Below are 24,834 nucleotides of genomic sequence, written 5' to 3'. Positions count from 1 at the left end.
AAAAAACTAAACAGTGCACAAGTTCATAATGGTGTCTTGAACTTGAGGACTGAAAATGCCAGATCAGGTTAATCGAATATCAATCAACTGGAACAAAATACAGTACACAAGAAAGGGTCGTGGACTTCATTGGAACAATGGTTCATTAACTAAACACCAAACCGTTAGCAGTGTTGGCAATAAGTGAAGGATTCTTTTAATCTCTGTACGCGATCCCTACATTCCAGTTTCATAAACGGCTTTGAAGATTATCAAAAGGTGATCTGTAGCTTTTATGGCTTGACATAAAACCATGGTTTCATCTTTAAATATTTTAAATGTCATTGCTGGTGTCACTAAATTTTTCTAAGCAGATTTGCCTAATAAGGACTCTTATTTGGTTATTCAGTGTGATAAGGCGCTCTGTCATCCCAGGACGGTCTTCATTTATTGATTAAACTCTGAGTTCCATCTTAATTCAAGATATCACCTTATCCGGGTATCAAGACATAAGCCTGAAGAAGAAGCTCTACTCTGGTGTTATCCCTAAAATTCGAACATTCTCTGTTGCTAACGAGGAGTGCCCAACATATGTTCTGAAGCGCCGATGGATCCCATTAAGATCCGCTCCGTCTTACACAGATATCTCAATAATCTGCCCCTTATGAGTACAAAACCTCCTTCGGGTACTTATCTGAATGTTGATGCTTTATCAGTGAGTAGAATCCAGGGGGCTCCATGTAGAGGTTTGAGATGACAGGAGACAAGATGGAACCTTTGAAGGAAGTTGCCAGTGGATCCCATTTGTGAAGATAAAGGACGTCTTTCCAGATACTCAAGCTCACTGTACGATCATAGTTCCGAGGAGTGCTCTTCCTATTCCAGGTGCTAACATTTGAATTCAGAAATGTTATTTTTATCTATTAAGATTGGAAACCAATGAAAAATGGGAGTGGTGAGAATATCCTGTGGTCCCATCACCTTGGACTACTTCATACTTACTCTCTTACAAGGAGAGTAAAAGAGCCTTTTCAAGAAACATTTGTAGCTTATGCTGGCAAGATTTGCTTGCCCTAATTTACACTGCTGAAACGGCGGCAAGCATCAAGTTGTAAAACAAGATCCAAATGGGACTGGCTTCGTAAAGAAAAGTGTAGCGAGGGTGACTCCAGTGTTGTCAGTTTCTTGAATTGTAATTTCCTCAGCCTACTGTGAAATATTTAGGAAAAATTAATCTCTAGTTAAAAGGTGTGCATGTAATTTAAGAATGTTATACAATCTTTGTTCATGATTTGATGACTAACTGCCGTTTGTGAATGAAATGACCTTAAATAGTGAAAAGAATAAAGAGGAACAACAAAAAATGGCAGGTGCAATATTTACTAGCCCAGCAAGGAACCAGATCCCACAGCATGTGCTAAGAAGGGAGGGGGAGACGGAAGGAAATGGTCTTGCCTTACTGGAGATCTCAGAATAATTTTTCTCGCTTGCTTCGTAGTCTCTCCTGGGCACCACATCCCCATAGTTGGCTTTTATTGTGTCAAGTTCCACCTGGGTCTTTGTAAGATCAATTCGTGCCATCTTCAGTGCCAGTGCCAACACTGCAGAATCTTCAGTGGCCACCTCTGGGAAAACAAGATATTATTATTGCCCTACTCTTACATCTGTTGAGCTATATCTTACAGACTGTGTCAAATTTTTATTTGTAGAGTGTTCTTTTACCTCTGGGTTGGTAGTGCTATATAAAACGAATATAATGGTTAATAAAATGTTTGTAGAATCAACTTCAACTGCCCCTGACTACCAGAGAATGGCAATTTTCAGAGTCATGCGATATTTAGTTTAATATGTTAAAACTGCAATATATGTCATATTTATTGCACATTTTTATAAAGCGACACTCAGCCAGGATAGTATCTGCGCACTGTATAATATCATAACACGAATCCAAAAATGCAACTCCTTCTATGGAACTCGTAATGAAATAATTGTAATCACAGGCAAATGCACACACATACAGAAAGAGTTCTGAACAATTTCTGCAGACATCAAGGCAGGCTAGAGTTCCTGGAATAGTATGCCATGAGACGCATACTAGGTACATAAGAGAGCAAGCAAAGAAACAAGCAAAAGTGTTGCAAAAGGGAAAGAGAGAACAATTGCACTATTGAGGCTTCCAAGAAAGAGCCTTCGGGAAATAGAGAAGAATAATAGAGTTTAGACTTCAATGAAAGAGAAAGCGGACACGTTATGTACCAAGCTTGCTGGAGTGTGAAAGAAAGGGTAAAGGAGGAATGTGAGAAACAGTAAACAACCAGGAAAAAGAAAGAGAAAAGGGGGAAACATACCAAGTGTGAGAGAAAGAGGAAATGAGGGAACTTGAAAAGGAGATGGGAGAGAAGAGGGGAGCTGAATTTAAAATAGGGAGAGTAGGTGGACTTGGATAGAATTTAACGTTTAAGTAGGGAAAGAGAAGCTGTTTTAAGAGTAGGAAGAGTAGTGCGGAGATTGAGTAAAAAGGTTTTCTAAACACTAGTCAAGTTCAGTCATGTCACCAGGTTTACCTGGACCGACCTAGCTATTGTCAACTTCACCATCTCAGGACCCCCCGGTACAACCACCAAGCTGTCCAGTGCCTCACACCGTAGCTGAAGTAAAGTGTCAGAGAGCCAATGGACGAAAGCCCTCAACACCTAAATGTAAAGCGCTCCAATACCTTCGGGTCGAGTTCGCGCTATACAAGTATGCAAGAAAAAAAAAAAAAAACTCCCACCCTGACATCGCAACTAACCTAGAACAGGTGGTCAAGAACTTCTCCACCTGGATTACCAACTGCTCCGTCAGATTTGCACCGGTCAAGCCATCTAATCCTAAGAGACCCACCACTGTAGCAAGCTGGTACACCATGGAACTGAAAAGCTCAAAGCACAATTGCAAGAGACAAGAAAGGAAATGGCACACCAGTAAGTACAAAGAACTTGAGGTTTGGAATGATCCAAAACTGCGTGATGCACAGCTCTGGACCTTAAGGTTTCAAAAGGTATTAACACTTTTTTTTTTCCCAATGCATGGACTCTTTTGAATTGGAGTTTATGTTGTAAAATTGGATTTATATCCTCCCATATCATTCAATTCATGTACTTCGTATGACATTATACTGTCAACCCATGAGGATGGAATGATGTTCAAATATTATCATTTGCATTTTTGTCAAATATAAGTCTTATTATTTCAATTGCAACAATATGGTGGTTTACTTTGTTTGTATACACTGCTGTATTATAGTCAATTGTGTTAATACCTTTTGAGACCTTAAGGTCCAGAGCTGTGCATCACGCAGGTTTGGATCATTCCAAACCTCAAGTTCTTTGTATGATTGCACCGGGGTTTGGGCCAATACCCCATCACGTGATAGCACGCTTCACAATGGATACATGATTCATTTACATAGCACTCACAATTAGTATAAAAAAACTTTTAGAAGAGGTGTGCAGGCCCATCCATTCTTTGATCATTTAACACCAGCAAGTACCTCACAGACCAAGCCACCTTCAAGACCAGCCCTCAACCTCTAACTCCATCTATTGAAAGACACAAAAAAGAGCATCCTAGCCAACTGCATCAAGGCCAGCACCAATCGCAGCAAGGAGCTCTTCAACATTGTAAGAGAATTCTGCAACTCCTATGCCACCCAAAACACCGTCAATCCTCTTCCCAGGAACTCTGAGACACCCTAGCTGACTTCTTCCATGAAACAAATCTCCCCCATCTACAAGAACTTCGAACCCAAGCCTACCAACATGCACACCCACCATGCCCCGACAGACATGAACCCTGATCACCTTCGGGGACCAGTTCACCACAGCCATCATTAACTTCATCCACTTGGGATCACCCATGGACCCCTGTCCCCACCATATCTTCAACCTCGGAAGCAAGACGATCCGCTGTAAGCTCACTTCCATTTTCAATGCATCCATCACCATAGCCACCTTCCTCAAAGAATGGAAGCACGCAGAGGTTAACCCCCTTCTCAAGAAACCGTCCACCGTCCCCAACGAGCTGAAGAACTACCGCTCCATCTTCCTGCTCCCTTTTCCTGCCAAAGTCCTTGAAAAGGCCATCAACCTGGTACACTACAGCCTGCTTTACACCTTGCATCTGGATTCCCCGCAAACCACAGCACTGAAACAGCTCTGATCGCTGCCACTAATGACATCAGAACTCTCCTCGACTGAGGAGAATCGGCAGCCCGGATCCACCCCAATCTCTTCGCAGCTTTCAACACCATATTCCACCTCATCCTCATCATAAGGCTCCATCACATCAGAATCCAAGGGGACGCCCTCAAATTTATCACCTCCTTCCTCACTGGAAGAACCCAGAGTATCGGCCTTCCTCCTTTTTCCCTGGAACCCAAAAACATCATCTGTGGCATCCCTCAAGTTTCATCCCTCAGCCCCACATTCTTCACCACCTACATGACCACCCTGGCCAACATCGTCAGAACCAATGGACTGAACATCATATCCTATGCAGATGACACCCAGCTCATCCTCTCGGTACATGAAGACCCATCCACCACCAAAGCCAGGTTCCACAGATGCATGAAAAGTGCGCCAACTGGATGAGAGACAACTGCCTGAAACTTCACACTGACAAGACTGAGGTACTGATCTTCGAGAACACCACCACCCCATGGAACGACTGCTGGTGGCCCCCGGAAATAGGCCCTTCACCCAATCCTACTGACCGTCTCCGCAACCTTGGCACCATCCTTGACCGTAAACTCACCATGAACAGCCAGATCTCAGTAGTCTCGTCTGCCTGATTCCTCACCCTTCGCATGCTTTGGAAAATCTTCAAATGGCTCCCTGTCAACACCAGACGAGCAGGCGCCCAATCCCTTATCAGAGACTGGCTGGACTACGGCAACGCAGTCTACGTCAGAATCCTTAATCACATCTTGAAGAGACTGCAGACTATTGAGAATGCAGAAACCAGACTTATTATCGACCTCCCCAAACGGACCCTCATCACTCTCCACCTCAAGAAGCTTCACTGGCTCCCCATCCAGAAGAGATGCCAATTCAAGATACTGATCCACGTCTACAAGACCCTCAACCATCAAGGACCAGCTTACATGAACCGACGATTGAACTTCCACCTACTCGCTAGACACTTGTGCTCCATCTCCCTCTTCCTCGCTCACACCCCCGGCATTTGCTGAAGCAACAGTTGAGGACGCTTCACCTTCGGACCTCCCCCTCTGTCCGGTGTCAGGAAGGGACTCAAGACCTGGCTGTTTAACATATCCACCCACAGCAGCAGACCTCAGCGCCTGGATACCCTCACAGATGATTAGCCGTGCTTTACAAATCCTGTTTGAGTGATTGATTGACTAGTAAAGATAGAGTTAAATTGATGAAGTGGGATAATTCAGTTGTCCCTATCGCGAGTAGGGGAAGAAATGAGAGCTACATTTTCATTGCTCCATTGGTCGTAGAGGTTGCAAGCTATTTTATCAGCTCAGAAGTCATAGGAAAAATTATTTTCATAGTATTTGAAGGGTCACGAGCACATTTGAATGACAATTCAGTCTCTAAGGCCAATTACTGGTAAAAGGGCATTCAACCTAAATATGTAATAACAATATTCAAAGCTAGTGCTGAGTGCTATGCAACTGTCACCCTGAATAAGTAATAATTCTCTATTGATATGTGCCCGTACTGACCCTACTGAAAGGGCATGGAAAAATACTACACTTGAAACCCTTGGTGCCATTACTATATGAACTTGACATCAATGATGTCCCCTATTTGGCAGCCTGGAGACAACTGCTCTGGTGCGTATTTGGGCCACTAATGATCTGCAGGACTATAGAGCGGGACTTACTGATATCATCAAACTTCAAACTTCCAATAAGATTAAGTGGCTGAATTATATTTAAAAACACATAGATGGGGTTGGGTCTAGCTACTTTTTCAGAAGACCCTTCGTATATCCCAGCCAATGCGTCCCAAATGATCAAATTAAGACATTGGGAGATGAATGCTGCCCAAAATAGGCATTCCAGCTATAGGGAGAAACTTACTAGGTGTTTTTTAATGCAGAAACATGTGCCCAAGGCAGAGGAATTCCTCGATTACATTTGTCCATTGTATGCATGCATGCTGTTCCAGCAGTTTAGTTATGGGACTTTACCAATGGCTGGTCATACTGCACTATGGTATTCCTCCAAGTCTGGGCAGCCGTATTGTAGCTTTTGCACTTCTTTTGAGGAAACAGCGGTATATCTGGGGCTGTATTAAATAAAGTGCAACGGGGGCGCAACAGACTTTTAGGCCCGCTTTGCGCACCCCCGAGGCATTTTGGTATTACAGAAGGGCCTGCCTCCAGCGCTATCTTCAAGGGGACGGTCCCTCATTTGCATGGGGGCATGCACCATGCAAATGAGGGAATCCCTTTGCCTCTGCACCCACGCCGTATTACCGACATGGGCGCAGAGGCAAAGAAGCCCTCAGGAGGCGCACTGACTGCCCCACCTAAAAGGGGGCGCACTAATATGATCTTTCACTTCCGGCCTCCCTCATTCTCTTCCCTCTCCTCAAAGGGGTTCCTTCTCTATAGAGTGATATTTTGCTCCCCCACTTCTTCTTTTTTTTCTTTTATTATCTTTAGTATCGAACAGCCTACTTGCATTGTTCAAATCTTCAGATCACATATGGTGTTCTCTCATCTCTTAATGGTGTGGCATGTGATATTGTAAAGTAGTTCAGTCTTAGCGGAAATGTGACTCTTGGACTTCAATGCTGTTATCTCTGGGCTGTCGATTTGCATTTGTTTTCACTTCCTTTTTTTTTCTTCTTTTTTTCTCCTTTATGTTTATTGTTATTACTGTTTATATACTTGTGATTTAAATAAAATAGATTTGAAAGAAAAAAAGTGCAGGTGGGTTGCCGCCTCCACTGTGAAAACACAGAGTGAATGTAAAGCAGCCGCACCGTTTTTCACTTGAATGTGCTGCCCTGGGGGCAGCACGAGTTCGCGCCTGCCCTGGGGGCAGCGCATTGACCGCAATAGGGCGTATTTTCATTGTTCAAGCCGGGTGGACCTTTCAGGTCTCGCCTGACCCAGCGCATGCGCTGGTCTGGCGAGACTTATTGAGAGGGCTCCAAAAAGTGCTACCAGGCCAGCCTAGAGCTACAGTGCATGTGCGCGGGCGCGCGCGCCGCACTTTACCGCAATTACTTTCACTATCGCGGCCGCAGGGCCGCTTTGCACAGCCAATAGGTCTCGCTTTTGGGACCTTATAAGTATTTAGTTATGCAACTGTTGCATGGCTAAACACTTATAAGGTCCCAAATGCGAGACCTATTGGCTATGCCAATTCTTGTTTAAAGGTGCTCCCGGCCCAAACAATGAAAATGCACTTTATGTATAATGTGGCCCCTGATGTTTGTTGTCCTAAATATTCGAACCCCAGGTGTAGGTGGATTGTTCCCCCTTGCAGGCACCTATGCTTGACAAATCGCATTAATGCCTTGAGAATCTGCAAGAGTGATTGTGGTGACAGTTTCTAAATATCTCTCTGCGGCATGGTCTGTGGCGAAGAAATTACCAGCAAAATTGTAGCGAACTGATGAGTGTGGGGAACACCTGTTTTTGTATCTAACACTTTCACCTTGTACCTGTGCATGTATTGGTTTTCAGATCTTCTTTTAATTTTAATTAATTAATGACTGTTTTACCCATGTATTTATGGTTGCTGTTTTGGACATTTTTGATGAAGAAATTGTATTTTCGATCAATCTATAAACAAACAATTGAAACCAAAAGAGAAACATGAACGAATGTAGTGAAAGTTATACAGACGACTATCAACAGAATGGAAAATGTTCTGTATGTGTGGTAGTTGGATTTCAGCAAGAAAGCAATTTGAAACCCTGATGAACTCCTTGAGAAGGCACATGTTCTCATGACTAGATGTGGGAGTATTGGTTAAAAGAATTTGGCAAAAGATTCAAAACTTATAGGGAGATAGAAGTTATTCAGTAGGCTGACTCGGCTTCCTAGTACCAGCCAACAATAACTACAGAGATGGCTGCCCACTTTATTACTATTGTAATCCCGGTACCATTTCAGGAATGATTCCAGATCTTATTTAAAGACACTCTTCCAAAGCTGTTCAGAGGCATGCTTCATCACTGAGTCCTGGTCCAGAACGTAGATTCATCTGGGCGGAATCTATCTCACTCATGGAGAGAGCACTTCATATTATATACTTGTGGGATCTATAAATCTGGATTAAACTTGCCTGATTGAAGAACCCTTTTAGTTCTATATTATTCAAAGGATCCTTTGGCAAATCTAAATGTAGTGTCAGATGTTATTGGATTCTTAGTACTCCAACATACTGGGGGCGTATTACAATAAGTGCCCCGGGGATGCAACAGGTTTTGCATGCTCCGGGGGCACTCTGGTATTACAGAAGGGGGAAAAGACGCTTGTGCATCCCCTTCAGTAATACTGATAGCACTGGCGCACTTAAAACGCCACCGCTACCTTCAAGGGGTGTTCCCTCATTTGCATAGCGGGTGTCCTATGAAAATGAGGAAATTCCTTTGCCTCATCACCCGTGCCATATTACAGATGTGGGCGCAGAGGCAAAGAAGCTCTCAGGGGGCACACTCACAGGGAGTGTTCCCCCTTAAAGCAGTCCTCTGGGGGGGGAGAAAGGGGGTCCTGTGGACCCCCCAGACATCCACTTACAGGCGGGTGCAGTCACTGACTGCAGCTTAAGTCCAAAGGTGGAAGGTGCACTCATTAAATTTGAACACATTAAATCAAATAGTCCAAATAATGTAATATTTCTTTCTTTTTATTCTTGTTATTCTTTTTATTCTTTTTGTTCTGATGATTTTAACACGAAAAATGCACAGCCAACGCGTTTCGTTCCGTACAGGAACTTCGTCAGGGCTCTTTGAGGGGAAAGGATAATACTCCAAAATCGGTATATGTAATCCTTTAAGACTCGTTATGTCTCTAATAAAATGAGGGGACCATAGGAAAGATATTGCATTCCTTGCGTGTTATAATTCACATATAGATGTATACACAAAATGGACCCTCATATAGTCCTAATGGTGATATGTATTAAAGTTGGCGATATTTATAAAGGATATTCGGTATAATCCTTCATAGATGGCGTCCAGTATGAGCATGGTAGCTGTAAAGTATCAACCGTCCAAAGCCAACAGGTTTCCATTTAAAGTCTTACTCGGACATCCCGCGTTCCGACGTTGAAATCTGACTGCAGCTGCCTGCAAGGGGATTTCTAATCCCCTTCAAAAGTGCAGGCGGGTGCTGCAGCCACTCTGTGTTTTCACATGAGTTCGCGGCTGCCCGGGGGGTAGCACATGCATTGTAATAGGGTGCATTGTCATTGTTTACGCCGTGCAATATTAACTAATAGAGCAAATATCGCTTAACCAATGTTAACTTCAGCTGTTAACCAATTACATCTTCTATTTGTAAAACATTGATTAAAATTGTCCAAATAATTATTCCCCATGAAACAATTAAATAAATTCAATTGGGAAAATGTCTATAAAAATTACCACTATAAAGTGTTAGAGTGCATGCATTAATAATAACATTATTGTAGTATATATCAATTATTTCGTGACAGACTGCCTCAGTGCCTTCATGGTAAACACCTAAGCTTGCCAGATATACAAAGCGACTGCTAAATATATTTGTGGTTCATCCGTTCTATAAAAGAGTGCCAATCTATCAGAGGTGTTTTGGATCCCATAATATCGGAACATCCCCCCACCAGGTGCCCTCTCCCCAAAAGCTGAGCAATATTTTAAGAAATATTAAAGTTCTGAACATTATTTCCACACTACAGTCTAGGAGAAAACTCTTAATACCCTCATCCATGATATGTCTCTAAATCCCTGCTATATCCCTGCTAATAACCAGGAAACGTTTAATTGAACTGATTGATTAAGTCATGCTTTTGAACGCAAGATTTCATCAAATCAAAACCATCTAATTACTAAAGGATTCACATCGTCAATTTCAGGTACAACTTTTCCCATTTTTGATAGAACTTCTCATCACCACCAATGTATTCAAGACACCAGGCCTTTCTATTTAACTTCCTGGTAGGGGAAACAAGAAAACTGTTAGGTTATGTGGCGAGTTGGAAAGCCACTTTGTTTTCTAAAAATCTGTTTACTCATATTCCTTACCGTGGTGAGAATGTGATGGTTTCACATCATCGCGTTGTAATTTCAGCTCATTGATATCCGAGATCAGCAGTCTACGCGCATCCAACTCATTGCGAAAGTGGTGATACTGCTTTGCCACTTCTTTCTGCAGTTTTGCCACCTGTCAAGGGAAATGACAGTGTTAGAAGACCTCTGCTGTCCAATAAGAACCACAAGTTTGGGTCAGTGCACACCTGCCTTACAGCTGGAACAAATTTACGCATTTCCTACCCTCAAAACGTAGATTATGCGGTGTGAGGTTGCAAAAAATACCTCACCTTTCTTGATAGTTGATGTGAAAAAATGAGACAATGTTTGCGTTGATTAAAAAACATTTGCTTGGCACAACCCCATTAACACCGATGGAGAAGAGCTCAAGTGAATGATGTAACTGAACACAAATGCAGGGGTGTTGCTTGCTAGAGGTGCTCACTTGAGGTCATGTTGAATTTTGCAGGAAAGTTCTCCACCTACCTCCTTTTGACAGCGGGACTTGATATTTGGGTATGTGCTCAAACATGCGGGCACAGTAGTAACAGAACAACCGGGAGTGACACGACTTCATATTTTGAAGGAGAAGGTAAATTTGCTAGCACATGTGTGCAATCTGATTACTTTTCTTTTCGCAAATGACATCTCTGCAAACATATCAGTCTCTGGCAGTTGACTGTCAGCCAACTGCTTCTTGGTGATTGGACAGAGGTCTTGGAATAAAGCAGTGGTGGTCATAAGTTAACTCAATGATCCGCTTGCTCTGCGTCTGGTCTCAGGTCTACATTGCAAGCATGCAATATAGTGTATGTTTTTCGATGTGACAAAGCACTGACATCATTAAAATACTTACACCAAGGACTAGCTTGACGGCTTTATCTCGGACAGTTACACATAATATTATCAAGAGACTCCAGATTGTATCTATGTTGAGAGAGTGCAATTCCTTGGAACTCACATCAAAATAATTCAAATTGGAGTACAGTTACACGAGATTTCCTGAAATGTGTATAAAGGATTCACCAAGGCACTCCCTTACTGATAACAAATGTACTTTCCATAACTGTTGCTTACAGTAAAGATTTTCTATTGTAGTATTTGTGTTTTAAAATGAGTCTTTATTCAAACACTGGAAATTTGTGTTCTAGGCTCTATCCACTTGGAAATACACATACATCGGGAAACATACACTCTGTATAGCATACTTTCAATTCCAGAAAGGAGTTGTAGGTCCTACTCTCACTAGAGTACAGAGATTTCCCACGGTTGATTTAACAACAACAAACTAAGGGGATTAATGAGTAGGCTTGGAGTATGTCAGGCCTGGTAAAGGATTTGCACTGGGTTGCAAGCAGTCATTGCATGCTTTGACCCAAGACTTTTACATCTGAATGGACTGTTGGTAAAATTCCTGAAACTAGTCAAGTATAAACAATCCAAAACAGATGACGGTGCTCAGAGAAATAAGAAATCATGAATATCTTTTAAACTTTTATTCTATAACTATTTCTTCTTTTAAAGATTGTTCTTAAATTCAGAAATTGATGAAATGTGTACTTACTATGAACTTTTGTAATGGTTTTAATTAATCAGAAACAATTTTAAAAAATTACTTTACTTTTTTTACTTACTCACTGGGTTGCAAGCAGACTGGAAATGTGGGAAAAGCGATCACACAACCCTAGGAAGGCTTTGTTGTTTGAGGGTACAGTAAACTTCACTGAGTGATAGAAACACAGAGTAACCCACAAGGCAGCGAGCTGGAAACTGGACTACATGACCCCACCATGCATAAAACAATAAGAGGCATCCACAACCCTGAGTTTTGATATCAATAAGATCACGGATGTCGAACTTTTTTTGCGTGGAGGGCCAGGCCATACTGATTTGCTAGTCAATGGGCCCTGCAAGCATGTGAAGTATGCAAGCCCTTTCTAAAGCCGGGTTCAAGTGAGTAGAGGGAGGATTACACTAGAATATTCAAATAAATGGACCAAATTCTGCATTTTAATAATAGGCAATGTTGTATGGGTGCTTTGTGAAAGCTGCAGTGGGCCACTACTGGATAACAGTGCAAAATAGAAATCAGGCCAGAGGTGAACTGTAATTGTTACTTACCCAGCCAAGATGTATAGATATTATGCAATGGCACTGCACTAGTTACCACAAGAGAACAAGCGTTACTCTGAGGGGTGTAGTTACACCCACAAGAGTGCCTTGAGTCCAGGCAGAAGGAAACAGAAAAAAGTCCACATCAGGTCAACTGACTTGTTGGCATACAGTTAGCCACTGCCAGCCACATACACGTTAGAAGCCTCATACCTTATTAACAATGCCATTGTCTGTTCAATACAGAGACCAGGGTGACCAATGATTGCGCCCATGTCTGGAAGTGCACACTGCAAAACTGATACCACAACCTTAGTGGTGGGGGAAAAGGCTTTTACATTAAAATCTTCCTCGAAAGTCACTAAAGTCTCTCAGACTCAATCCTCAGACAAGGGTGGCTTTTTTCACATTCAATGTATTTTTCAGCAAATCCAATGATGTGGAATGTGATAGTCTATCGTTCTCCAGGCCCAGTCAAACCACCTTCTTAAACCTTTCATAAATATTATTTATAAATATATTTCCTGGTGGCGCATGCCCAATTTGCACACCACTGGTTCCACCCGGACGGCCGGATACCTTATACCAAAACGGACAAGGAACTGGCTGCTTGACTCCTCTTGCGTCGCTGCTCCCAAGGGGAATCCCCCTTGATTCGCCAGACATCCAGCCGTTGGCTACTATGTGCTGGGTTTGGCGTAAACTAATTATTATTACTAACGGCTATTCGGATCTGGCCTTCTTTACTCGCCTGCCCTCCCACTTGCTCAAAATCCGTTTCTACCTCTCACCACTGACAGGGGGGTTCTGGCCACTCTCTCCAAGTTGGGGTTGGATACCTTTGTGTCCTTTTTCCCAGATGGCCGGGCAAGTAAATCATCTGACATGACGCAGCTTCCTGGGCTAACCGGCGTGGACTCCCTTAACATGGCCCAGCTTCAGGGGACACTTCGAGCCACTTTCTCTGCCTTTCCCGCCCTGTATGAGGACTTTCCTCTGCTTACCCTACTTATCGCAGACGACACCGGGTCGCACCTGGTCACAAAACTGTATAGGGCATGTTTGGCGCTCCGAGTGGGACGGGACAGTGGGACTCGCAAAAGATGGGAGGACGATCTTGGGCACCCATTGACCGACAAAGAGTGGGCCTTCTGCCTCGAACAAATCCACAGGGTATCTCCCAACCACAGACACAAATTGCTAAATTTCAAATTCATCCATAGAATTTACGTAACCCCCAGCCAGCTGGCTAAGTTTGACCCTTCTAAAACCACAAATTGCCCCAAGTGTAATGCATTGGATGCTGATTTCATTACAAGACCGGAGGCTACCATTATGCATATTACTTTTAATGCGTCACCAAGCAGCCGCATACATCATAAAGAAGAAAGGTTCCAGAATAGAACAACAAGAAAACATAGGTCATGAGGACATAACAATCAGCCTCTTTTAAATGCGGCTCCAAGCAGATAAGTCAACCTTTACTACGTCTCCTGTCTTTGTTGTTATTTAATTGCCATTTCATTGACTTTTATCTTGTATTTATATTCGTGTTTGTATTGTTCATTGCTTATTTGAATCCCTCTAAAACACGATCTTTATACCCCAATGGGCTAATTTTACTTTCTTTGGGATCCCTCCCTCCCCTCCCCCCCCCCTCCTGCCGGACTACCAAGTTCCTATTGTGGTCCTTGGTCCTTCCCTACCCTCCTACCCTTATCGACGCTGTATGCCGGTCTTTTCTACGCTCTGAAAGCAACCACTCTCTCTTCGCCGGTTTTTTGTGATATTACCGGACCTCCCCTCGCAGCGCACTCCTCCTCCTCGTTAAACATCCATTCGAGAGGAGGAGAGCTGCTTTCTCGATCGTTTGCCGGATCTCGCCCGCATATTTTGCTTCGCCCTGAGCCCGGCTCCCATAACGGAAGCATGCTGAGGAAAGTACCCTGGCAACACGCGCGCAACGTTTGCGCGTTGCCAAGGCACTTTCCTCTAAATAATAGGATGCATAGCAACCATCCTACGCTCGAGCTCAATTTGTATTGCTCGTTTATTTCCAGCGTTAATCCAACCGGCTGAACACTCCTGATTCCTTCAAACACCTCAATTTACCTCCATTAACCCCCCTTTTACCAACCAGTTAATAATAATAATTATACCAGAATAATCTTTTAGAGAAAGGCAGATCCTATATATATTTTCCTCACATAATTAAAAAAAAAAAAAAAAGAGGAAGTTTATATTAATTTAAACTTAAAAATAAAAAAATATATATATTTATTAAAAAATTATTTATTGAAAAAAAAAATATATATATATATTATTATTCATCTTGAATACAGGGGATCAGATATTTATTATTATTGTTATTATTCTCTCCCCTAATCAATATGTCTGATTTAGACTCGGATGAGGCTAGCGCTCCCATCCCTAATATGGAAGATGAGGCAATCAAAAACATGATTCATGACGAAATGAGATCCTGTATGTTGTCAACTTTATCTAAAGTTATTACTTCCAAAAGATCACTCCCAACTGAGGAGAATGAAATTCAACATACTTTTGCGGATGACGATCTCATTGAAATACGGGGAAAAAGATCTAAAAAAATTAAAAATATTGATTCTATTCCCAGGAGCACTATGGGAGGTCCCAGCACCTCAAAGTTGACGGGAGGTCTTCGCACCTCAAATACTTCAGGTGTCCGTAGCGGCACAACTTTTAAAGGTGTCCCTTGCGGCACAAAATATATGGGTGTCCCTAGCGGCACAAACTATCGAAGTGCTCACATAATTGATACACATCTTGATCAAGATGATGACGATGACTTTAATGATGATGATGCCTCTGAATTTCCTGACGAATATATCCTCGATCTAGATGAGGACGATCAGGATTTTAATTCTCTACCCTTAGATGATGATCTGCCTTCCTCTTCAAAGGACACCATCCTAGACCCCTTAGGCGGAGAGATGTTTTCTCCCCTTAATATTAGGCACCCAAGAAGCAATGAGTGGGTTCCACAAGAACATGTTAGCAAATTCATCACTAAATGGTTAAGAAACCCTCTGGAAAGAGACACACGAAATCTGTTAAGATCCGAATGCTCCAGACCCTTTATCGAGGATAAGGTCTGCCAAACCCCAAATCTCAACCCAGAACTAATCAAATACCTTTTTAAACTTGGGCGAGATCCAAGGAAAGGCATGGAAATCTATATGCAGATTGGAACTCAAGGTTCCTCCTAGATCACAGCGACTGGAAGCTCAACACCTCTGTTTTCAATTCTCTCAACAACTTCTGGGGTCCTTTCCAAATAGATCTCTTTGCGAGCAGACTATCTTTCCAACTAATGAATTATTACAGCTGGATGCCCGACCCGGGTGCTCTAGCAGTGAACGCACTTCTCCAATGCTGGAAAGGGATCAACGCCTATGCCTTTCCCCCTTTCGCAATGATACAGAGAGTCCTCCAGAAAGTCAGACTTCAACAAGCTTCAATCGTCCTAGTGACTCCCTTCTGGCCATCCCAAGCATGGTTTCCCACTACTCTGGAACTTTCTTACGACCTTCCCTTCCTAATTCCCCCCCTCGCAGATCTCCTCTCAGACGTGGACGGTCACATTCACCCTCTAGTCCTATCAGGGAATTTGAACCTTCTTGCCTGGAGAGTGTCAGGAGATCCAACCATTTCACAGGACTTTCATCAACAGCTTCAACTCTCCTCAGCGAGTCTTGGGCCCCCGGTACACACTACCGGTATAACAACATCTGGAAGGTTTGGTTACGTTGGTGCTTGGAAAGGAACCTGGATCCCGTGGAGGCTCCTATCGTTCACATAGTTAATTTCCTTGTCATTCAATTCAAAAGAGGTCTTAGTTATAGATCGATTAATTGCTATAGATCAGCAATCTCCGCAGGCCATGCTCTCATTAATGGTAAAACAATAGGCAAAAACAACATTATTTGTCGAGTCCTCAAAAGTATCAGACTTAGAAGACCTCCTAAACCTAGATACCAATCCCTTTGGGATGTCAATACTATTCTTGACCTCTTCTGTAGTTGGCCCGACAATAACCTTTTGAATAGAAAGAATCTCTCAATCAAATTAGCCACTCTACTTTGCTTAGTTTCTTGCCGTAGAGTTTCTGATGTTAAGGCTCTTGATATTTCATATAGATCCTATAACATGTTTGGAGTCAATTTCGATTCGTACAAAAGAACAAAAACTATGTCTGACTCTATCTTTTACCCCAAATTTGACCTTTGTCCAAAACTTTGTGTTGTTAACAGTATGAAAGAATATGACAATAGAATGAGTTCTCTCCGTCCTTCTGGTGTGAATCAATTACTCATCTCCTTCGTTAAACCTCACCTAGGTATTAGCTCTGCTTCTATCACTAGATGCGTTAAAATCGTTATGAAACTAGCAGGTATTGATCTAAATATATTTAAACCTCACTCTATCAGAGGCGCTATGGCCAGTAAATCCTTCTACTCAGGTGGTCTAATTCTACTACCTTTGCTAAGCATTACTGTAAACCAATCTCTCATATGTCTGATGTTGTACTACATAGCTACCAACATGCATAATGGTAGCCTCCGGTCTTGTAATGAAATTGCGATTCTCCTATTACCATGACTAGAGAATCTAGATTTCATTAAAGACACGGAGGCTAACATTATCCCTCCCACCCTTCCCTGGGTGGTTGATTTAGAACTGAAATTATATTGTTATTTCATTGTATCACATTTATATTGGTATTGCTCAATGTCTAATTGCATAAATTATTTCTGATGTTCACTATAAGTGCTCACTTGTTTTCTCTTTCGAAGATTTATACCATTCTTTTCTTCTTATAATTTTCATTTTCTTGCAGATAATCCATCATAAACTTCACGATCTTCATTTTTGGAGGAGTTCTTTCTTCGTTTCTGTTATATCTTCTTGACAACCTAAAGAATCTACCTGGTCTCTTAAGTTTTTGGGACTTATCCTTCTATATACCACATTTTAAAAGAGGCTGATTGTTATGTCCTCATGACCTATGTTTTCTTGTTGTTCTATTCTGGAACCTTTCTTCTTTATGATGTATGCGGCTGCTTGGTGACGCATTAAAAGTAATATGCATAATGTTAGCCTCCGTGTCTTTAATGAAATCTAGATTCTCTAGTCATGGTAATAGGAGAATCGCAATTTCATACATATGTCTTGGGCCTGTCCTCCTATTTGGGCTTGTTGGCAGGAAGTTTTTGCAATACTGGCGCAAATCATAGATACTCCCCTGGCACCCTCTCCACAACTAGGTCTGTTGGGGCTGGTTAATCACATTAAACTCTGTTACAGGCGCTTTACAGCGCTAGCATTACTCTTGGACAAACGTGAGATTGCTGTCTTGTGGGGGTCACGGGCTCGTCCACCCAAGGCTGCCTGGCTTCGGAGCCTGGCATACTGTAGCATGCAATTTGAAATATATACCACACTTCAGCCCCCAACCTCCAGGCCGCGGGACATCTGGTGCGTTTACCACACACATCTGCAGCAAACACTCCTCCAGGCTAATTCTACTCCGACAGCCTCCCCAATTGTAGGGTGAGCGATGGACTAGTCGTCACCTCTATTAGTCAGGTCCTGTTCTCCCACTTCTCATTCCTCCATGCGCAAGAATGATACAACACAGCCATCCCATATATCATATTTTGTCACAGCTTGTCATGGCTCACAATCCAAGTATTGGAACTGAACTCACTTATTGTCCTTTTTTCGTTTCTATATTTTTGTGGTAATGATTTTATGTGATTTATGGTCTTTGTAAAGTGATGGTGTGCCTCTTTTATTCTATTATAATTTGTTGGATATTTGTATTGATTTATGCTGTTTTTTGGACAATATGTAATTTTTGTTTCGTATTATTATGATTTTGGTGTTCATGGTGTTTTTTTACTCTGTTTATCTTTTCAATAAAATTAATTAAAAAATATATATATATATATTGTGACTTCTTGAGCCGTATCCATCTTAATGATGAGTTTAATGTCTCACTCCCCCCAACACACAAGATGGAGCACTGTGTTGATATAATTAATCTTAGGAATATGAGCCTACTGTTAGATCAGTCCTCCCTAGTCCCTTGGGTTAGTCCCTAAGACATTTAAATCCAAGCTACACCATACCAAAGGTATTTTATGTATGCAAAAAAGGTCCTTGCACAACAAGGCAATTAATCAACCACAAACATTATTTTGGATTATACAAAGAGTTTTAATGCACCCAGCACATCAGAGGACCCTCACATGTGTAAGTCTTCTGTTATTTTTTATGTAAACAAATATTGCCTTCCAAAATACCAGCTTCTAAGGGTAGGAACTGCACAGGGCCTCCTCACATATGTTGCCCCTTGAATGGCTGTGCTCTTGATTGTGACTTACACTCATCTTCCACTGAACGGGACAAGCTCTTGATGGATGGCCTTAAAGCCACACATTCCATGAAAGACCACCACCAGCATTGGTGACCACAGAACACTCTCCAGAAGTACCAAAGTTGTTTAATCTCTGTTAGACCTGTCAGCCCTTTGGGTGGTCCCTCCTCATCATTATTTATTTTGTCCCACTTTTGCCTCAAACCCCTGTTTGAATTTTTCCTTTTTGGGAACCACCAGACTTTTTAGTGTTGCTGCAGATTCAGGGAGCCATTTTAGCTACCCCTGAAACTTCTGTCTGAGGGCCTGGAGCACAAAATGGTGGCCACCTGTGACATCACCAGCATCCACTGGAACCTACCAGCACCTTCCAGAACATTCCAGGAGATTCCAGAACTCTGTGACAGTTGGAGACCGTTTAGAATGTTGGGAGGATAAGAGAGGCAGTTGGCAGTTGGAGCTGGCAGTTGGCACCTGACTGGTGAAGAGAGAGGAGCACAACAGTGAAGGAGGAAGGAGTGAAGCAGCAGGGGTGGAAACTTGTGCCTGGAGTGGGGTCCATAAACCCACCCTTGATACTTGTCCCTACTGATGGATCCCAGCCTATAGCCCTGTGTGGGAAGAAGACAGAAGAAACTTATCCTAAGGACCTGGACAGCAGGAACAGGCCTTAGAACCAAGAAAACAGCAAGATTCTGACCTGAGAACTGGTTTCCCTGGAGTCCGGCGTCGAGTAGCCTGAAGACCTGGAGCCCGAGGTGGAGAAGCGGCGCTGACTGAAGTAGCAGACGTCGTACCCGGAGCCGCCTGAGGTCGTAAGAGGGCGCCGACGGAGGTCGTGAGGAATACCAGAGGTCGAGGAGGAAGTGAACCGAGGTCGAGCGAGCGGCGTCATCGGAGGAGTGAAGTCCGCCCTCCGGAGTCGTCGGAGACCGAGGTAGAGGAGCACCGGAGGTCGGGAGTGAGGATCGCACTCCGGAGTCGCCCGGAGCCTGTGAGGAGGAGCACCGGAGGTCGGGGGTGAGGATCGCACCCCGGAGTCGCCGGAAGTCGACATCGAGGCCAGGCCGGCTGACGTCATCGGAGCCGAGAGCGCCATCGGACCGGAGCCGCCCGAAGTCGACATCGTGAGGAGACTGCCCGACGCCGTCGAATCGGAGGTCGAGATCAAACCGAGGCCACCGACATCGGACCGGAACCGCCTACCGGCGTCGGCAAAGAACTGACATTGTGCCGAGGCCGCCGAGACCGAACCGGAACCGCCTCACGGCGTCGACACGACTCCAGCGGCGTCGGAACATCAGAAAAAGGGCAGTAAGTGGAGTAGAGGGCGCCTAAGGCCCTGTGGAGACCTGAGAGACTGCTCTAAGGGGCTAGGGAGGTGCTGAAACCAACCTGACTGTGCAAGGGGTGAACTGGGACTAACCTAGAGAGGTTGTGTGGAGAGAGAAAGCCAGGGCACTGGTATTCCCCCCTTTGATCTACCTCAGCTTAGGCCTCAGCCTTGTCCCAGCCAGGGAGTAGCCCCCCACAAGCCTTCCACAACCCTACAAGCTGTGCCTGGGCCAAATCAGCCCTTAAGAATTGAAGTGTCATCTGATTACATGAGTGTTGCTGTATACTTTTAATTATTTATTGGGGGTACTGTATTTATTGAATTTTTACCTATTTATTGCTGCACTATATTTATAGGTCCACAGGACTTGATGGTGTACAATATTTATTGGTACAGTATTTATTGCCTCAAAGTATTTAATTGTCTGTATATATTGCACTTGTATTTATGCCCTGTTATTTATGATCACCCCTATTTATTTCATCAAACAGCCAATATTTATTTGACCTGCACTAATTGAAACTTGTATATTGTGATTGACCTATTTATTTTTCCAAACAGCAACTAAGAGAAAAAGATAAAGAAAGAATATTTTCATAATTTTTACGGTGTAGAGTCGTTTTTGGAACGGATGCACGCATGGTTATTGTATGGGTATATTGTATGCTTAGCACGGCGCCTGTTTCCTGACCACTCGAGCCAAGCTACCACAGTGTGTCCGGAAGACCACCACCACCTTTTCTAGTGTGGGAGTGGTTTTCCAACATAAATTGGTGTTCAGCGGTGGGATAGAGCTGTGCCTACATATACTCAACAATAACTGTGGGTAGTCCATAGGCCTACACCGGGAGTTTTCTCAAGAGCGGCCTTCCTAATTGTGGGTTTTTGTTTTTTCCAAATTTACTCTGGTGGTGGGAGGAGGTATTACTAAAGGTACCACCCTACATTGTTACTGCACAAAACCTGTCCTCTAACCTGAGTGGGCAAGATGGAGTTTGTACTGGAAGATTTAGAAACGTACACTGTGGCCCAACTCAGGGAGTTTTGCCAGCGGGAGGGGGTGTACTGTCCCCCAGGAGCAAAGAAGGGTGCACTCCAAACCAGCTTAAGGGCTTGGGGGGAGGCACGCCGAGAAAGCAAGGCTGAGGAGGAAGACAGGGATGGAGAGCCTGACCCCGAGGGGGCTGAGATGTACCAACCTGAGGTGGGGAACCTGTCAGCAGGGCCCAGGACACTTTCTAGGAAGGGCAGCACTGTCTCTAGCGGGGGCTTATCCAGCGTGGAGTTAGCAGATCGGAGAGAGAAAAGACAGCTCACATGGGATTTAGCAAAGCTGGAGAAGGAGAAGGAGGAACAGAGGTTGGCTCATGAGACGGAGAAAGAGAGGATGGCTCATGAGATAAGACTGAAAGAGATAGAGCTTCAGATCCTAAGAATTGGGGCACCAACTGTTCCTAATGGTGGCAGCCAAATCCAAGAGTCCACCAGGGAACCCAAACCTTACCTGCCAAAGGACATAGTAGCTAGCTATGGGGTGGGTGATGACATCGCCAAGTGGCTAGCAGCCTATGAGGTCTCGTTGAGGGCCCATGGGGTTCCAGTGAAGTACTGGGGAGGGGGATTGTATAAGTACATGCCTCCAGCTGGTAGGGATGCTTTATTGGCCCTCGAAGAGGATGAGCAGACCCACTACCCCGCCATGAAACTGGCGCTCCTCAGAAAGTTTGGACTAACACCTGAAAAGTACAGACAGAAGTTCAGGGGTAGTCACAAACTGGGCACACAGAATTGGGTGGACTTCCTGGACTATGCAAAGAAGGCACTGGAAGGTTGGATTCAGGGCAGTGAAGTAAGGAACTACGAGGAGCTGTTTGACCTAGTACTGAAGGAACACCTACTCGAGAAATGTTTCCCTGAACTGCGGCAACACCTGGTGGATAGCAAGCTGACCAGCCCCCGGAAGCTTGCTGAGGAGGCGGACATCTGGGCTAGTACCCGGGTGTCCACAAGGGGGACTGGAGGGGATACTCAAAAGGCCGGACAGGGCGCCCCCCAGAAGAAAGAAGGAGGGGAAAAGAAAAAGGAGTTCTCCAAAGGCCCCCAAAATAACTTCCAAGGGAAGGGAACAGGATTCACCTCTAAGGCTAACCCACCCAGAAACCCTAATCCTGGCCAGAGTCAGCAGCCAAGGGTTGTCCATTGCTATGAGTGCGGTGGCGTTGGACACTATAAAGGAGATCCGAAGTGTCAGAAACGATCACCCCCTCCCACTGGAGGAAAGCCCCCCGGAGTAGCTAGTGTAGTGCTCGGGGAGGAGATGCCCTTAACTAAGGGAAGGGAGTGGGCGGGTGTCACTCTAGTGTCCCTGGGAGAACGGGAGATGGTTCCTAAGATCCAGGTGCCCGCAAATACCGCAAAGTATGGGCAGTGGATCACCATCAACGGCCAAAGAGGGAGGCTCTGAGAGACACAGGAGCCAGTATGACTATGGTGCGTAGCCAGCTGGTGTCTCCAGAGCAGGTAATTCCCAATGTACTCCACCCAGCCGCGATGGCTGACGGCAGAACAGGTCACTATCCAGTGGCCGAGGTTCCCTTTGAATGGGGGGGGGTTGCAGGTTCCCTTCGAGTTGCCATAAGCCCTGCCGTGCCAGTCGATTGTCTGCTGGGCAATGACATGGAGCACAACGCTTGGAAGGAGGTGGAATACCGGACTCACACCGAGATGCTGGGTACACCTGACTGGGCCTGTGTTAGCACAAGGTCCGAGACTACCCGAAGAGGGAGTTCATTCCGGCTGGAGCCTGGAACAAAGGCCCAGCCAGCTGCCAGTCAAGGGAAGAACCGAGGACAGGAGGAGCCTGCCTCGGCGTCTCCACCCCGTAGGACGGATAGGCCACCGGAGGTGGTGGACCAGGAGTCTGCGGAGGGGGGCGTTACCAACCTGGAGGACCTACCCATCCCGGCCGAGTGGCACGTGGAGGGAGGCCCGTCCAGGGAGGAGTTCTGCCAGGGCCAGAGGGAGTGCCCTACCCATGAGGGGCTGAGGCGACAGGCCGAAGCCCAGGCAGCAGGGAACGTTGAAGGGAACTACAGTGTTTACTGGGAGGATGGCCTCCTCTACAGTGAACCCAAGGCACCCCTACATGGATCGTCACGAGCCTTGGTAGTTCCTCAACATTATCGAGCCTTCCTTTTGGAGTTGGCTCACGAGATACCATTGGCAGGACACCTGGGGCAAGACAAGACCTTCGCCCGTCTTGTCCCACACTTTTATTGGCCTCAGATGAAAGTGTCGTCCGATACCTACTGCCGGACATGTGTGTCTTGCCAAGCCAGTGGGAAAACAGGGGTGAAGCTGAAAGCTCCCCTGGAACCACTTCCTGTCGTTAGCACCCCCTTTGAAAGGGTGGGCATCGACATTGTGGGTCCATTAGATCCACCAACTACAGCTGGTCACAGGTTTATCCTGGTTCTGGTGGATCATGCCACACGGTACCCAGAGGCAATACCTCTGAGGACCATAACAGCACCTGTTGTGGCTAGGGCCCTGATGGGAATCTTTACCCGAGTGGGTTTTCCCAAGGAAGTTGTGTCCGACAGGGGGACCAACTTCATGTCAGCATATATGCGGGCAATGTGGAAGGAGTGTGGAGTGACCTACCGGTTCACAACTCCTTACCACCCCCAGACCAATGGTCTGGTGGAGAGGTTTAATAAAACCTTGAAAGGCATGATCAGAAGTCTGCCTGAAAGCCTGCGGAGGAAATGGGACGTCCTCCTACCCTGTTTACTTTTTTCATACAGGGAAGTGCCACAGAAGGGAGTGGGCTTCAGCCCCTTCGAGCTTCTGTATGGGCACCCTGTACGTGGACCTCTTAACCTGGTGAGAGACGGATGGGAAAGAACTCCCAGAAAGCTCCCCCAGGATGTGGTGAGCTACATGCTGGCCTTCCGGAGCCAAATGGCTAAGTTGTGGAAGCAAGCTTCTGACAACTTGGAAGCCAGCCAAGCAGTGATGAAGGCGTGGTATGACCACAACGCTCACCCGGTGGAGTTGGAGCCTGGCCAGAAGGTGTGGGTGATCGAACCAGGAGAGCTTAGTGCCCTTCAGGATCGCTGGTCAGGACCATTTGAGGTGTTGGAGAAGAAGGGTAAGGCTACCTACTTGGTGGACCTGAAGACCCCTCGTCAGCCCCTGCGGGTGCTGCATGCCAACCGCCTCAAACCCCACCACGAGAGGCCCGAAGTCATCTTGATGATGGTGACTGACGGAGGAGAGGACGTGGAAAGCGAGCCTCTCCCTGATCTGTTTGCGTCTCAAGAAAAGGATGGGTCGGTGGAGGGAGTGATACTCTCCCCATCTCTAACTCCTGAACAGCAGGAGGACTGTCGCCAGGTCCTGGGGCAGTACTCTTCGTTGTTCTCCCTTGTCCCGGGTAGGACTCACCTGTGCGTCCATGACGTGGACACAGGAGACAGCCCACCTGTGAAGTCCAAGATCTACCGGATGTCAGACAAGGTGAAGGCCAGCATTCATAGTGAGGTCACTAAGATGCTGGAGCTAGGAGTGATTGAACCTTCTAGCAGCCCCTGGTCCAGTCCGGTGGTGTTAGTACCAAAAGCTGCACCACCGGGTGCCCAACCAGAACTGAGGTTCTGTGTGGACTACCGGGGACTGAATTCAGTGACAAAGACTGATGCACATCCGATCCCTAGGGC

At 45.0% G+C, this 24,834-nt stretch overlaps 1 protein-coding gene across 1 annotated transcript in view; it reads right to left on the bottom strand.

Annotated features, from left to right (window-relative positions):
- Positions 1–24,834, bottom strand: part of TSNAXIP1 (translin associated factor X interacting protein 1) — a 362,126-nt gene that overhangs the window by 130,579 nt on the left and 206,713 nt on the right. Inside the window, exons 7-8 of the mRNA XM_085637810.1 lie at positions 10,239–10,377; positions 1,435–1,604 (exon numbers count right to left, since the gene is read on the bottom strand). Coding sequence (XP_085493936.1) covers positions 1,435–1,604; positions 10,239–10,377 — 309 coding nt within the window. The remainder of the gene's footprint in view (positions 1–1,434; positions 1,605–10,238; positions 10,378–24,834) is intronic.

This window comes from Triturus cristatus, chromosome 12, assembly GCF_964204655.1.
Source record: "Triturus cristatus chromosome 12, aTriCri1.1, whole genome shotgun sequence".
Classification (NCBI taxonomy): Eukaryota; Metazoa; Chordata; class Amphibia; order Caudata; family Salamandridae; genus Triturus; species Triturus cristatus.
Note: the sequence above shows the minus strand (reverse complement) of the source record. Positions and strands in the feature narration are given on the sequence as shown.